This window comes from Protopterus annectens, chromosome 11.part0 (assembly GCF_019279795.1).
Source record: "Protopterus annectens isolate FY-2018-M chromosome 11.part0, PAN1.0, whole genome shotgun sequence".
NCBI classification, from domain to species: domain Eukaryota; kingdom Metazoa; phylum Chordata; order Ceratodontiformes; family Protopteridae; genus Protopterus; species Protopterus annectens.
The window spans coordinates 1,101,528,791-1,101,546,077 of NC_056745.1; the positions used below are offsets into that span (position 1 = coordinate 1,101,528,791).

The 17,287-nt window shown below is 37.3% G+C and overlaps 1 protein-coding gene across 4 annotated transcripts in view; it reads right to left on the bottom strand.

Moving 5' to 3' along the window:
- The window catches only part of PTPRO (protein tyrosine phosphatase receptor type O), a 1,723,724-nt gene that overhangs the window by 153,835 nt on the left and 1,552,602 nt on the right, over positions 1-17,287 (bottom strand). For all 4 annotated transcript variants that reach the window (XM_044088440.1, XM_044088442.1, XM_044088441.1 and 1 more), the window contains one exon: positions 5,922-6,044. In XM_044088440.1, the coding sequence (XP_043944375.1) occupies positions 5,922-6,044 (123 nt within the window). The remainder of the gene's footprint in view (positions 1-5,921; positions 6,045-17,287) is intronic.

Below are 17,287 nucleotides of genomic sequence, written 5' to 3' on the forward strand. Positions count from 1 at the left end.
TCATTTCTAGAAGACACTCACATGATTACAATGGCAGAGAGAGATCATTTATAGCTTGAGTGTAACATGTAGGCACCTCGCTACTTTCAGTGATACTGGTCATAACTTAGGTAAAACCAACAATCCCATGCAGTCAATAAACTTAGAGTTATGATTACAGATTTATTTATTTACTTATTAATTTATTTATTTACTGCGGTGGTGGTGCTGCAGTAGCATTGTCGCCTCACAGTTAGACGTTGCCCTTCGATTCTCAGTTAGAGAGTCTTCTTTGTGGCGACATGCGTGAATGGGCATTCCTTCATTGAAGGTTGTGCGTTAGGCCTGGCAAGCCAGCACGTAAAACTCTACTGCCAATCATTAGTGGACCGGAGTTCCGCTGTGGCAACCCCTAACCGAGAAAAGCTGAAAGACACAGACAAATTAATTTATTTACTTAACATTTGTTGACCAGAAAAGTCTAACTAGGACAGAGTCTATTTTGAGAGAACACCCTGGGAGAAACACTCCAGATGTATTACACAATCAGATGCTGTTAAGGAGAATATTAGTAGCCACTGGCATATATTAAATATATTAGAGCCTTTCAATACTTTAATTCCAGATAAACCTAGTTTTGATTATAGGATTGTGCATAATTTAAAGAATTTGCTCTTTTACATGGATAAGGATATTGCCCAAAATTATAGACATAGGGTGTTATTCACAGTCTGGGTCTTCGCTCTTTCAAAGCAATGATCCGTGAAGAGCAGCGCTATGAGGTAATGCAAATCCAAGACTGTCAGGATGACTATAGAAATGTGAAAGACATTTTGTGAACATGCCCCCTATCAGAAATGCATAAAGTGCTAAATGTGTGAGCAATAGTGGGGCCGCTACTACTCTGCTAAGGAGCTTTACATCTATGCACACAAGTTCAGTTCATAGGTATGACTCAACAATGAACTTATGTGGATACACAGTGTGCAAATAACCCTGAAGCTATGCCACAAAGCTGCAGGCTTCAGTCAGAATATGGAGATACAAGGGGAGCTGAGCAGGTGCTTCTGCATAACTGGCCATTTTTACTGGAGGGATTGCTTGGCTAAATGATTCATTTTGGTGCTTGTGCATATCTGGACATGTTATTGAAGGAGTCACTTGGGGAAATGTTTAATTTTGGTGCTTGTGCATACAGAGGCATGTTACTGAAGGGATTGCTTGGGGGAATGTTTTATTTTTGTCCTTGTGTATACTACAACATGTTACTAAAGAGGGTCACATGGGTGAAAGTTTCATTTTGGTGCTTGTGCATACTGGGCTATGTTACTGAAGGGGGTCTCTTGGGTGAATGTTTCATTTTGGGACTTGTGTATAGTAGGAAATGTTACTGAAGGGGTCAGTGGGGAAATAATTAATATTTGTGTCAGGGAAATGGTTTTACATACATGGTCAGACGGCTGAAATGATTGCTGGGCAAAATAATTTATTGTGCTATTTTAGTACCTGTACTACTTAATACAGACTGATAAAGGGATTGCTGTGGGAAATAATTCATTTGTGTGTCAGGCAAGTGATTTTGCACACTTGGACAAATATGTTTGTGGATAACAATTCCATTATCAAAGGCGAATTACAGCATTTAACAATAGATGTGCGTACTGCAGGGTGATGTAGGATTATGAACTGCAAAACCACCTCAGTAGCATACTACACTTTAATGCATTTTATTCATTTGCATCTCCTTATTTTTTAGACCTTGCACATTAACATAAATGGTCTTTATGCATCACAACTTGGCTACACTCATTCGTAAGCATCAGGAATATCCCTAATGCATGATTGCAAGCGACTATGAATACTGCCCATAGTTCTACATCAGGCAATTTTCCTTGCTATAAGTGTAATTTCTGTTAATATATTATAAGAAGCAATATCTTTACAAATCCAGTATCACATAAAAACTTTTATCTTCTTCTTTCGGCTTTTCCCGGTTAGGGGTCGCCATAGTGGAACTCCGGTCCGCTAATGATTGGCAGGAGATTTTTACGGTACCGAGGTGCCAGCTTGATGCCCAACCTTCAATGAAGGCACGCCATACACATGTCTTTCGAATGCCACTCGACCTCTAGGAGGACATGTAGACCACACAGAAGGCGCTCCAGCCGAGAATCGAATGGGAGAACCTCTTGCTGTGAGGCGACAATGCTACCGTTGCACCACCGCAGCTTTCAGAGAAAATAAAGACTGTGAAGCAAAACACTTGGTATATATATATATATATATATATATATATATATATATATATATATATATATATATATATATATATATATATATATATATATATATATATATATGTGTGTGTGTGTGTGTATATATATATATATATATATATATATATATATATATATATATATATGTATGTGTTTATATATATATATATATATATATATATATATATATATATATATATATATGTGTGTGTGTGTGTGTGTGTGTGTATATATATATATATATATATATATACATATATATATATATATATATATATACATATACATATATATATATATATATGTATATATATGTCTTGTACCTCCTTTTCTGTAAATAAAATAGACTGTAAATTAACATATTTGTGACCATCTCTCAGAAATAAGAAGAAACGTCTCAACAAATGTGCTTTATAAACACATTTCTGATAAGAATTCTACACATTGGTTTAAATTTATGGTGACAGAAATAACTAAACAATCTATCAGAGGAGGTGACATTACTGCACAAATAGAGATGTACTTGGTGCTGATGCTAATCCCAGTTTAAATGATTTGAACACACTGAATCCAGTTTTTGAGAAACCCAGCTTATGCTATTAAGTTGTTTAACTATGGACCATTGAATGTTTTGGGATTGTATCATGTGACTTTATTAGAATTTTAAATGCCATGATGCAACTTTTCTTGCATTACACCTGATGAAACTATTTGTGAAAGCTTCATGTGGTTGTGCATTTATGTTCACTTATCAACGTTTTATGTATTGCTTTTATATTTCTTTCAACTTGGTGAGTTGAGTTAGCTTTGCTTTATGCTGGGAATATGCACATGTCAGAGGAGGTCAAAGAATGCTGCTGCAGTGACATTGTTGCTCATGTCAGCCATCAGGGGGTGGCATTAGGGACCCAACCAGAAAACCACTGATGGCTGCCTATAAATAGGCTGCTGAGGAAGAGAGGGCTGCTGTTCTGTACGCAATGGGGGGACATGACTAAAGTTAAACAAAGAAATTACTTTTTTAAGGATGGAAATTTATCTAAAGGTAGCAGAAGGCAGGTGTGATTCCACTGAAGATGAATAAACAGGAAAGCTACGCATATGTTCACTGAAACTCAACTCTTTTGAAAACAGTTAGTGTCATATCTAATAGAGCATCCCTTGTTTGTTTAGACATAGTTCATGTAAGTTTTTGTTTATTTATTTACTTATTTACATTTATTATTTGTTGGCAGGAGAACACAGAACCCAGGACAGCACTGAATCACAGTAGGTAGGCCTGGGTAAAACAATCTAATTATATTTCAGCTGCATAACCAAAGTTGTATGAAAAGATAAAATTGCAGATATGGCCTATTCACATTTTACCAGGCATCTGGCACAGAAACACATGCAGAAAAGGCTAGTAGAATCAATCAGTTTTGTAATGGATCAAAGGGTATCAACTTGTTAAGAGAAAGTTCTTGAGTAGCAAGGCTAATAAGAAGCACAGTCTACTCCGACAAAAGGGAGGTACAGATGTGCCTTTGTAAGTGTCCGTATTATGTCTAGTCCATTTTAAGGTCTACATAAGAGACATTTCTCATGGATGATACTAAGGTTTACAACAAAGTTAATACTCAACTGTGGTGAAAAGAAGGACTTGGTAAAAGAAATAAAGTAATGGGAAAAATGCAGTTGTGATACGACACAATGAAGTACAATGCAATAAATCTGTGAGGCAAACTAAATATCCCATTTTTTTAATAATTCCTCATGAGGTGTAATAGAGGCATCCTAAACTCACTTAAGTAATTTCACCCTTTGATAGTCTTATCCCGGAAGTAGATGACTCCCATCAGGCTCTCAGCCAACGCCAGAGACTCTGATGAAATGCCCCACCAGGAAGTGCCCTATTCCTTGCCTCCTAGCAAAAGCTGAGCAGACAAAAACCTCATTACTCCCTGCCCCTGCCACTTAGTGCTAGATCATTGAGGCCATTGTCTCACCCTGGATCTATTGCAGTGCAAGTGGACAATGTCATGCGTCAGAAGGCAGGGTAGCAATATAGTATTTGCCGAGAAGTAGCAGCACCAACAAAAAGAGGCATTACAATGATCATGTTTAATGACCAAAAATCAAGGAAGGAATGTGAAGAGCAGGTAAAGGATGACTAGTGATTCTAAATGCATAAAAACAAGCATTAGCTTAGTTAGAAAAATATTCCGATTTTTTCAGTTTGTATAAGTAAATGTCGAATCCCAGTCTAATGTACTGCAGACTGGCCTATTCAGACACAAACAGAATTCCAACAGCTCAAAGAAAGGTAATAATAATAATGGTGTTGTCTTTATTTTAGTAGTCATATGAAGAATAACTAAAGGAACATCTTTATCATTAAAAGGAGGGAGAGATAGAATACATTTGAAATATTTCAAATGAATAAGCAGACTCTGAGATGGCAACATCTTTTTTTTTTTTTTTTTTAAAGATATGGGCTTTGAAAGGTGGAATCAATTTGAAAACAAAATAACAGTGGACATACCAAGAATAGTGGCACAACAACATATTTTTCCAGACAAGTGGTGGTGAATAAAGAGAGGCAACATTCAGAGGAGGCTGTACTTAAAACCAATGAGAAAATTCAAGATCATATAGAACAGATACAGGACAAGCACTGAGGCTTTGGGAAGAAGGGTGTAGATTTTCTATTGTCAACACATTATCCAATGTACCAATAAAATACAAAATCCAAAAAATAAACCACCACTTCTTGCAGCAAAACACCAACAGAAGGAAAACAACCACAAAGGATGATCTTTTGAAATACCATGTTTAACTGTTAAGCACTTTCATTCCCAGTAAGCGGAACTTCATCAGAACAATGAAGTAAAGCAATACAATATTTAAAAGATCCACCAATTAATCACATGATACAAAACAGCCAATCAACATGCTTAAAAAAGAAGACATCTTCATGAAGCAATTAATATTAAAAACAAAATGTTTGTGAACACTTAATTAAAAATACATTAAACTTCATAGTGTTTGACCTTTATCTGGTTGGTTGGGGAAAATGGGCATTCTGGTCCTTATCTTCTAATAGGGAAGATTCCAATAGGAATAATTAATATTACGTTTGTAACAGGCCTTTTACCCTAGAATGAGATATACAAGATTATGGGACCCATTATTACAAACTGAGTCAAAACCCACCAAACAGAAACATTTTGGTCCAAAGGGGGGTGAGAGGAAAAAAAAAAGCCCAGACAGAAAAACATATATAACAAGTTTTTGTTTGTAGGGTGCCCTGAGTCCCCAAAAGTAAGTAGCCTCCTTGCCCCCTCATGTGAAGGGCTCCACCTATATGCCCACTTTAGTAAAATATATGCTATATCTATGGTTACACAAATCTGGAGGAAACAGAAACACCTTCCAACTGTGAAAACTGTAGCTGCATAAACTATGATTTCACAGTCACATGCATTTAGTAGGAAAAAAGGTCAGTTAAAGGTAACTTTGGGAAAATGTAATCCAGGAGGATAGTTGATCAGTTATTTGCTGACCACATGTAAGATAACTAAAATTGCAAGCTACAGTTTTGTCTTCTTCTTGACATCATATTCTCATACAAATTCATACTGATCTACATACTATGTATTTTGGGATGATGGTACAGAAACTTACATAATGAACTCTGAACTGTCGAACAGCCCACTCGGCCTTCTCATCTTCAGTCACCATCTCCACAACTATGTCCCCGTACCTCATGGGTTCATCAGTGAATGGCCAGTAGTGGTCACACTTTACCTACAAGGATGAAACAGAATTCCCATATGTTGATTAAATAAGATAAATATGCTGATATTACTTTTCTCAGGTCTTTACATTCTGTCTTAGGAGTGTACAATAGTACATAATGTACTGATGGCCATTGTAAAAGTTAGTACTAAGTTATGTGCACACAGTCACATATAGTACACTAGAAATGTGGTTTCTTAATTAACTTGCCTCGAGAGGACTTCAGAATGAAACTGGTCTCTCTCTCTCTCTCTTTCTTTCTCTGTCTTACGCCTGTCTGCAAGGTAATTCATAAAGGAATGACCAACATTCAACCAATATTTTAGATCACTTAAGTTGGATGGAATATTTTACACCCGGGTAAAAAACAAAAACAAAACAAAAAAAATTAAAACTATATTTCTTTAAACATTTGAAATGAAGTGCTACCTGTTTGCTACTTGTCATGGTAACTGTACACCTGAGATGAGGTATGCACTTCTGCACACTGACTCTGCAGCATCACCCTTGTGACTTCTGAAGTATCATCACCAGTCACTGATGCACTGCATTGGAAATTAATACCACAGTGCATTATAATTTAGCATTTAGTAAAACTCAAGTAGTGGTACATTCTGGTTTACGTTAGGACCCACATCATCCATCCAGTCCTTTCAGCATCTCTTTAATTCTTGAGAAGTTAGTTTGCTTATGTCACAACTTCTGACTTCTGAAATGGGTTGAATCATTCACTTCTTAAATTTGCCACACATTACAAAACAACTTTAAGTGTATCTACAATCCATTGAAGGTTATGCATTTACCTGTGGGCATGAGATGGGATCACATACTGTAAAACACATTCAAATGGCAACCCCTATCTCCTTCTGACCCTAATGCAGTCTCCATCCTGTGATATTCTGCAAGTTACAATGATCAGATCACTGAGTAAAGGCTTGTATATTGCCATTGGAATGAATACAGTACACCACATCAATAAATATGTATTTTATATGATTGCACAGCTCCCATTACTATCACATGTTAATGGAACCCCCTCCATCTCCTCTTCTGATATAATACATTCTAATGCTATAGCAGCAAATGGAAAAAAGAATGTTGCCTTGATACAGCCTCTGCTTCTGCTTTCCCTCTGTACCCCCCTCATTTGTAAATGTTGTAGACTCATGATAACATATGCTAGCCCATAATAATGTATACTAACCCATGGTAATGTATACAAACCTATGGTAATGAATACTAACCCATGATATTGTACAGTAACCCATGGTAATATACAGTAACTCATGATAATGTATAGTATCCCCTGATAATGTATACTATCCTATGATAATGTAGCCTAACTCATGATAAGCAAGCAACACTGACGAATAGGATGGGCTTTATCAGGGAATTAATGCATGCCTAGGCCTAACAACCCCTGGAAGAACATTAATTCCTTGTAACGCTCACCCTGGAGGGCATTAGTGCACTCAGAGAATTGGCAATCTGTTCAATTGTTTTGCGTTCATTTTTTTATTAATATATTTTTTTTATAGTTTTGATGTAAAATAATTCCTCCGCATTATGTTTCAGATTTGCTATAGCATTTGTAGTTTTTGTTGGAAGAAGTACTTCATATATGAAAAATACATTATGGAAATATTTAATATCCACACAGATGGACATGCATTCAGAAGCACAGACAGACTCACACTCATATAGATGGAAACGCACACACACACACACACACACACACACACACACACACACACACACACACACACACACACACACAGTTTCCTAGCAGTTACACTTTTTGAGCAAATATAGCCCAGATGTCTCATTGTGATCAAATGAATGAAAAAAAAACAGAATGCAAGGCATTGCAATGCCTGCCCTATGTCTCTTAACTGTCCCTGACTTTGCTGTATAGATCTGCTTTGTCCATAGAAGAATGTTTATTTCATGGTAAATTACTGAGAATTAAAGTCAGTCAATAAAGCCAGACACTGAGGTTTCATATTTCTTACTGCTTGGATAATACATACGGAGTTGGTATGCTCTGTCTGTGTTATCCTCGTGCTCCCACTGTCATTTTCTCTTTCATTCTCTCTTACTCTCTCTCTCTTACAAGCAGAGATTCACAGGGATGCACACACACAAACCCCTCAGCACACACAAAGATGCACACATGCATGCAAACACACACACACACACAAACATGCATGCATTACTTTTTTTTTCTTTGCTTACTTTTTTAAAAACGTTCTGCTCATGTCAGTTTGCATTTCTTTCTGTCCTTGCTTCATGATACCTTAATATTGTGCTGTGAAGGGGCAGGCTTGCTTTTGTACCAGTCATTATCTGTATATTAACACCCTGTTGAAGAACATTCATTCTCCAATCAGGGTTAAGATGTATACTTCACCCATTCTCTAATGTGTACTAACTAATGATAATGATTACTAACACATGGCTTTACTTTCTCCACATGATAGTGTATATTAACCCGTGATAATGCATATTAACCCATGGTAATCTATACCAGCCCATGATAATGCACACTAACCAATGATAATGCATACTACTCCATAGTAATGTATGTCTCTGAAATGTAAATGCCTCATGTGTAGCCTGGCTACAAGGAGCAGAGAGAGATGGCGTCCTTACTATGGCCCGGTATCCCCCATCTCTCTTATAGCAAGTATGTGCAGGGGATTAGGGCCAGCAATGAGAAAAATAGCCAAACTTCCCCTGACAGTATTGACCTTTTGCCCAGTGATGGGGAATGAGAGGGTCTATTTGTCAGGAAAGGGCTAATGATCAACAGGTAGCAAGTGCAAAAAAGGAAAAAAAAACTTCACGTCTGTATGACTCTGTCTCTGCATTGGTATAGCTCTATATTTTAACTTTTTGCCTGTGGCACGTGTGATGGCTGATAACATTTCCTGGGTCATCCCAGCTACTGAGTTAACCAGTGAAAAAATTATTATGGTAAATTTTGACTTGACAAAAACACATTTATAGAGTCACATTCAGTGAAGTGCACATTGCTAATTTTGACTCAATTATTGTAGCTACACTGCTACTCTGCAAGCAGCTGGAAAACTATGTTGACTGTACTACATACATCTGTTACTAGATAAGTCAGTATAATCTGGTAGTTCTAGGAGGTCTGCATATTTTGTCTGATAATTATTGAATAGCTCATCATTATTATATCAGCAATTGTTCAGTCTAGCACTCACACAGACCACATGCATACATGCAAACAGGCAGAGAGAGACAGAGATGCAGACAGACAGACACACACAGAGACACACATGTATGGGGCATAGAGAGACAAACACACACAGGGGCACAGAAACAGGATCTGACTGTCTGGGGTAGAAGCGAGCTGGGGGGGTGTCATGCATCTGGCCACCTGGTTGGTGTGCCAGTACAAGGAATGGCTGTTTTTTTTCTTGCTGTCAGAATAGCTTGGGGAGGGGGGGGTCACAGAAGTCACATAATCCTGCATTTTTTTTTTTTTTTTTTTGCTCTTCACTCGAAGAGCTAAGCAGACGAGGAGCTAGTTGGTGGGACAGGCACAGGGAGCTGGGCTACACCTCTGATAGCAGGCCTAATGGAATGACAGACCCCACAAAAAAGAAAGAAAAACAAAGTCACAACTACTGCAGTATTATGTGAGCTAGCCCCACAGCAAGACTATTGGTGTTACAGCTCCCAGCAAAAGAACCAACATAATGGATTCAGCAAAATGAAATGAATTTAAAGACCTACAACAGGATTAATGGGGTCAAGGACCCACAGGAATAACCGTCACAACCTCACATCAGAATTATATGAATTACTGATTCCCACAAAATTAAAAGGACTTTTTGGGTGGATAAAGGAAGAATTATGGGATTTATGAGAAAAAGATGTAGGATTCTTAACCATTGACATTGATGTTTTCTCTTGTATCCCTATTGTGAAAGGAATGGAATATTTTTATGAAGGTCTATTTATGATAACATTTCTTGATACAAATGAGATTAAATTGATAGAAGAATATATGACAATGGTTTTGGATAATAATTGCATACATTCTATGTATTTAAATGTGAATTTATTAAACTTTGTAGAATGTATTTGCGAAATTTAGATGATATTTTATCTTATGGATTGGGTTGGAAGAGCATGTTAAAGAGTTTATTGCTTTTTTGCATTGTACTACAGATTTTTTACAGTTTGCAGTTTGCTATCAGAAAGAAAGGGTTAATTATCTGAATACCACCATATTAAAGACTTAAAGTTTAGGATGAGTATTTACAGGAAGCCCACTTTCAGTAATATTTATTTACGTTATTCTAGTTCTCACCCTTTGACACAGAAAAGAAGCCTAGCTAAAGGACTGGCAATTAGGCTGGCCAGAATGACTTCTGACACAGGAGCCTTTTTTTGAAGAAATAGGTAAGTTAAAAAACATGTTTTATGATAGGGGCTACCCTAAGCACATGGTTGAGAAGGTTGTGGAGGAAGTTATGCAATTAAGGGAGACTAAATATAAGCCATTACTTGGTATTGGGTTAGGAAACATTCCTAATACTAGGAAGGACTGTATTTCTGATTATGGTACAGCTATGATTTTAGAATATAATAATGAATATTATGAAATGAAATCTATTACTGAAAAAATGGACTATACTTAGAAGTAACACCACAATATATTTGGCAGTTGGTGGCCAGCCTAAGTTTGTAAGTAAGATGAAAATGATTAAAAACATTTTTGAAAAAGGGGGGAAAGAGCAGCTAGGGATGAAAAAGGGTGGTACTGAGAAATGTGGACAGTGCAAACAATGTATTGTGAAAGGTGGACATTGCAGACAATGTACTGTGAAATGTGGACAGTGCAAACAATATGTGCACATATATATTCTACAGGTTGAACAGTTGGTTATTAATGATATTAAAGTACAACTTTTGAAAGGGAATTGTTTGACAACCAGGGTGGTTTACCTTGCTAAATGTATCACATGTCCTTTGTTTTACATAAGGGAGACTGAACAAGGCCTTAGAAAAATAATTTATCAGAATAGGTATGGCATCTCTACCCATAACAGAACTAGTACTTTGTACAAGCATCCTACTAAATGTCCAGGGTTTAACTTTTTTATGTTTGGCATAATAGATAAAGTAATCATAAATCCAAAAGATGTTGAATGGGAGACTTATCTAGAGTATAGGTAACTCTTTTGGCAATAAAATTGAATGCTAGTATGTGTGTGTGTGTGTGTGTGTGTGTGTGTGTGTGTGTGTGTGTGTGTGTGTGTGTGTGTGTGTGTGTGTGTGTGCGTGCACACACACACACACACACACATACACACACACACACACACACGCACATATATCTATAGGTATATTTTGAATATGCAACAATGATAATAGAATCAACAGCTGCCAAATTAAAATATTGGAACCTGCATTATTTATTTTGCCCACTAGAGGAAAGCAGAATTCTATACATCTTATGGACTGTTTTCAAAATGTGGATTTATTGATTAAATCAATGTTAGGATTTTAGAACAATATTTGATAATTTGTTTGCTAGATAGCATAACACCTTATAAATGAATTTAATACTATATATATATATATATATATATATATATATATATATATATATATATATATATATATATATATATTCTTCTTCTTTCGGCTTTTCCCAGTTAGAGATTGCCACAGCGGATCACCTGTCCACTCATGATTGGCAGTGGAGTTTTGCAGTGTCAAGTTGCCAGCCCGGTGGCCAACCTTCCACAGAAGGCATACATATGCATGCACTCACACCTAGGGTCAATTTAGAGTGTCCAATCCACCTACAGCATGTCTTTGGGATGTGGGAGGAAACTGGAGCACCCGGAGGAAACTCACGTGACCACAAGGAGGACATGCAGACTCCACACAGAAGGCACCCCAGCAGAGGACTGAACTGCAGAACCTCTTGCTGTGAGGCAGCAATGCTAACTGCTGCACCACCGCGACCACCCTTATATATAATATATATATATATATATATATATATATATATATATATATAGCTATAATGTAGAAAATAATTTCATGATTTGTCTGTCTGAGTCATATGCTTGATTAGATTTTATTTATATGTAGCATCTTTGTAATCTCAGAAATCTGAAAAAAATATAGCAAAACCTTCATCTGTTGTGAGGCAGGAGTTTGGATGCCCTAATGAATAAACAATTCTTCTCTTCATGGTGCTGGAATTTTGAGTGGTTTTGTATCCAGTTTGTGTACCACTGTTGCTGTTTTACATATGTGAGTTTATGTCTAACTTTTGAAATGCAAAAGCATAGAGTTACACCTGTTCACTGGTTGTGTTTCAAAAAAAAAAAGCAACTCAAGGAAAAAAATAAATAAATAAAACAACACAAGACTGCAAAAGGAAATAAACATATTCATTTTGTGTTCCATGAACAAAAACCTCACCACCACATTCAGACCAAATCTGTTTGAACAGTGGTACTGTTGCAGAAAAAGTTCTTATAAGTTATGATGCAGTGTTAGGGTTAGGGCAAGGAAAAGGTAAGTTTTAGGGTTATCATGTATTAATAATGTGGATGGTGGGCATCTTACATTATAAAAACCCTTTCTGCAATACTACCACTAAACAAGACAGTCATGTACATACAATAAACATGAACCTACATGCACAACACCGAATCTATTCCCTAACCTATCTCTAACTCTAATGTGTAACACTTGCACACACACTTACCTTCTGTTCACACACAAAGAGCAAACAAAATCACATGCACAACACTAAACCTTTCACCTACTCTAGCCTTTACTCTATACCTAACCTGCAAATGCTTACACACCTATTTACACTCACAAACGCTAAACATTTGGGAAACCAAACACTTTTGGCATTCCAAAAACAAATAACCAAACAACCCACTTACCGGGTTTATATTACCTTATTGAAAAGCTGTAATATCGAATGAATTTTCATCAAACCGTAAAAGTCGAAAGCTCAAAATAGGGAAAATGCGAATGAGCAAATTCTTTCCCTGGGAAAGAACATGCGAATGAGCAAATTCTTTCCCTGGGAAAGAAACTGCTCGACCATCCTTGTGAGTTTGTCCTTTTCCCCACTGTAGTGTGATCTCGGAGTTTGTATATTTAGTTAGGGGGTGTGGGGGAAAAGCTCACCACTTTGTTATGTTTAGATTAGTGTGTAGTTGGTGGTAGGGCTAGCAATGTCTTTCCCAGGGAAAGAATTCGCTCATTCGCATTTTCGCTATTTTCAGCTTTTGACTTTTATGGTTCGATGAAAAGCCATTCGATATTATGGTTTTCGATAAGGTAATATAGACCCCCACTTGCCATACCCAACAGAAATTCTGCCTTCTAACATCACATCTGCTTCACCAAACATACACTCAACCGGATATATATCACTTCATCAAAGTGAAATTTCAACGAACGGCATTTGATCAGAAATGCCATTCAGTGAATTCCGCTCATGTGGGGGGCTGCACCCCACATCCCCCCTAATTATATATACCAACTCCAAGATCGCACTACAGTGATGAAAGTGCAAATTTCCTCTTCCTCGCTGTACCACAAACTCAGTATGAACAGTTCGACGAATGGCATGTTCAGTGTAAGTGCACTGAAAATGCCATTCACTGAACTGATTTTTTTGCTGAACTGATAGGGTCCCCACTTAACCACATAAATACCATCCACTGGAGTCTGTCAAAAAGCATTGCATCAGCAGTGTATTAGTGATCTATAACTATGAATGGGTTTTGGGGGTGCTGGCAAGACCTACTTCCACTGTACATTCTATTAATGAGCTTTGGTGACAAAGTAGGATTCACTGAAAACATTTCCAGCAATGTGTGATATGACAATCCATGCTTTGACAAACACCACATACACATGTGAATCAAAGATCACAAACAAAAAAAAAAACTTTATTATAAGCAAGTAAAAATTTCATCCACAAACTTAAACTGAACTTCATTAGATTCGCCTTAATACAAAATACAGTTTGTTTTATGAAACCAGTATAATATCACATGGCTGAAAAACAACAGTCACAGATTAATTTATTAACTTATTTACTTGTTTGGGATAAAACACTAATCAAAACAGATCAATTTCAGTCTCAGCTCAGAAAGATACTGAGAAGCAGCAAATTGGAAGGAATAGGTCTAAACAAAAGACTAAAACACATCTGTGTGAACTTTGTCTCAAGGTGATGGTCACTCTTGATGTAATTCCCTGACCCCATGTACAAAAGAAAAAAGATGGAGGGTTGATGCTGATACTGATACAATGAAAATACTATGCAATACATTTAAGTATAGGTACAAATGTAAAAACAGAAGAAGTTGTATAATATGAGTCACAGGACAAGACACACAAATTCTACCTAATAGCCATTGTTTTCAATTCTAGTTTTAAACTCACAACATTGTTCAGTCCTGGTGTGTAAAAATACCTAACAAAATTTGCCAGTGCATCTCTCTGGGATGTAATAAATCCAAAAACATGACTTTCTCTCTCCTAATCTGACTTTCTCCAAAGCAAAAAAATAAAGATTTTTAAAATTAGTACATTGAAGTGAATGCCACTATAACACATTATAGGTGTTTTGAAGTTTATAGCAAACAGATGTCCTAGGATTCAGATATTTAGGCCATGTCCCAAAGACAAATCTTCCAACATAAAAGATCTGTCAAAAAGCAAATTGAAGGTCATGCTGCTCAATGCTAGGAGCCTTAATCTGAAAATGCACTCTCTGGAGGCTCTCCTCACACTGGAAGATGCCGATGTCTGTGCAGTCATGGAAACTTGGTTCAGGGCTGCAGAGAGCACCCCTGTCTTACCAGGCTATATCTCATTCCACACTTTCTGACCCAAAAATGAGGTCAGAAAGACTAAGAGTGGTGGAGTCTCTATCTTCATTAAGGACAGGCATACCTCCAGATTGGTTTACCAACATGATGCACTGGAATTACTCCAAGTGTAACTGACAGTTGGCAAGACACCCATTTAAGTTATAAGCCAGATATAGACCCCCCCTCCATGTCTTAGGACACCCACACCTCCTACCTGGACCTACTTACTCCATCAAGGTATCCCCAACACCCTGATCCTTGGTGACTTCAACTACCCCACCATAGACTGGGTGAACTATTCCTGCACTACTGCAGTCACTCAACAATTCCTTGACTTTGTCAGTTCTAGCACACTAGATCAGCTGGTCTTATCCAACACAAGGGGAGATAACATACTGGACTTGGTTGTTACCAGCATGAGCGACCGCTGCACCACTCCCATAGTATGTTCTTTCCTGGTGAGATCAGATCATTGGTCTGTCTCATTCGAAGTCTCTATCCCACCCAACCCCCTAGCCATGACCAGGCTAAAAAACTTCCCAAAAGCTGACTACAACCTCCTAAGGGAGGGTATCTGTAACTTCACACCACCACCCCCCACATAAGATGCAGACAACTATGCTGAGCAGTATGCCAGTGCAGTATACAAGCACCTGTACAACTGCATGGACTCAGCCATACCCAACAGAACTAAAACCTGCTCCTCAAAGAAACACAAACATGTCTGGTGGACATCCTGTATCAACAGTCTTTACAACAAGAGGAAGCAACTATTGTCCAAGGGTAAAAAGGAACAAATTCTGGCTAACATCTTGGCAGCCTGGGGCAAGGCTTGTAATCTGTACTGAAGCAAATAATCTTGGAGAATTTTGCTCTCCATGTGAAGATTTTCTGGGTGAACTTACCATAATGCAGACAATATGAAATATTGCGGTGTTCCCCCTAAACAAAATAAGTAATGACTTGGAAAATCTTTTTTAGGGGATTTGGCATTTTGTGAGAAACACACATGGTAACTTTAGAAACTAATATCATTACCTAATACCCACAGAGTTATACTTCTACAAATAAATAATAGGAGAGAGTAGAGAAAATGCTTCCTCCAATGAAACACCTATGTGTACTCTGTAAGCATGCCAAACTGACTGACTGATGATATTCGGCACTCTCATTGATAATACGTCTTCCTTCTTATACTGCGTCATGAAAGCACTGAGGAGAGTATGGACTGCTCTCCCTATTGAAGAGCTAATGAATTCACCCAGCTGAAAGGGGGAAGGGTGAAAAGCTCTGATCGTCAGGCCTGACACTGGACCCATAACTTACACCAATACTGAACAAAGTGATGAGTGTGCATGAATGAAGGGATTTGAAAATTCAAATCTTCACTTTTCCAGTTCACTGTTATGATAAACTGTTTCGTTTCTGTTGTTGAAACCTCAACACATTGATTATTTTCTAATTGTGCAGATTGTTAATTTTCACTCCGTGCTGTTTCTCAGCAATTCCCGTTTTTTTCTGTTATCCTTTCCTTTGTTCAGCTTCCATATGTTTGGTTTGCTCTTGTATCTTACTAGTTTGGTGATCCTTCTTATTTTGATCCCACTAGCAGCACTTAGAAATAAGCATTTGCTTTATATTACCATTCTTGCTCACTTTAATCCAGTCTACAAGAACAATATTTATCCCTACCACTGGTACAAGAGCTTGAAATGTAATGACATATGCAAATTCACAGAGGAGAAATACAGTACAGTTCAATTTAAAGGATATCAAAATGCAGGGAAACATTTGTTCAGGAAAGTACTGAAATCTGCTCAGCTTCTGCAAACCTTTCATTTTTTTACTGATGACTTGAGACATCATTTGCAAAGAGTTGCTCTTTCATTTTTCTATTTAGTTGACAGCAACTTACATAATTTCTTAGACGTCTATAGATACAGCCTCAAAAAGAAGTATTATTTTATCTTTTTAAGATGTCTTAATCTGATCAATGAATAACACGCACTTTCATTAATATCAGTGACCATGGATGAGGGACCCAGGACTCATATAGGCAATAAATATGAAGGCAATAGCTAGGGCAAATGCTTGCATAACTCTTGAAAGTCTTCTTCAATTAGATTTCGTCATACCAGGGTACTTTGTTATGCTAGAGAAGTACAGGCCTCAGAAACCTTCACAGGAAGAATGATTGTTCAAAATTAGTTAAACTGGGAAGAGATACAACTGAGAGGCATTAAAGCAAAGGTCAAAAAAGGGAAGTTCATCTTTCAGAATAAGAAAATGTTTGCATCATGATAATACTCTGTATTTGTTGAAAAATGTCAGTCATGAAAAAGGACAATT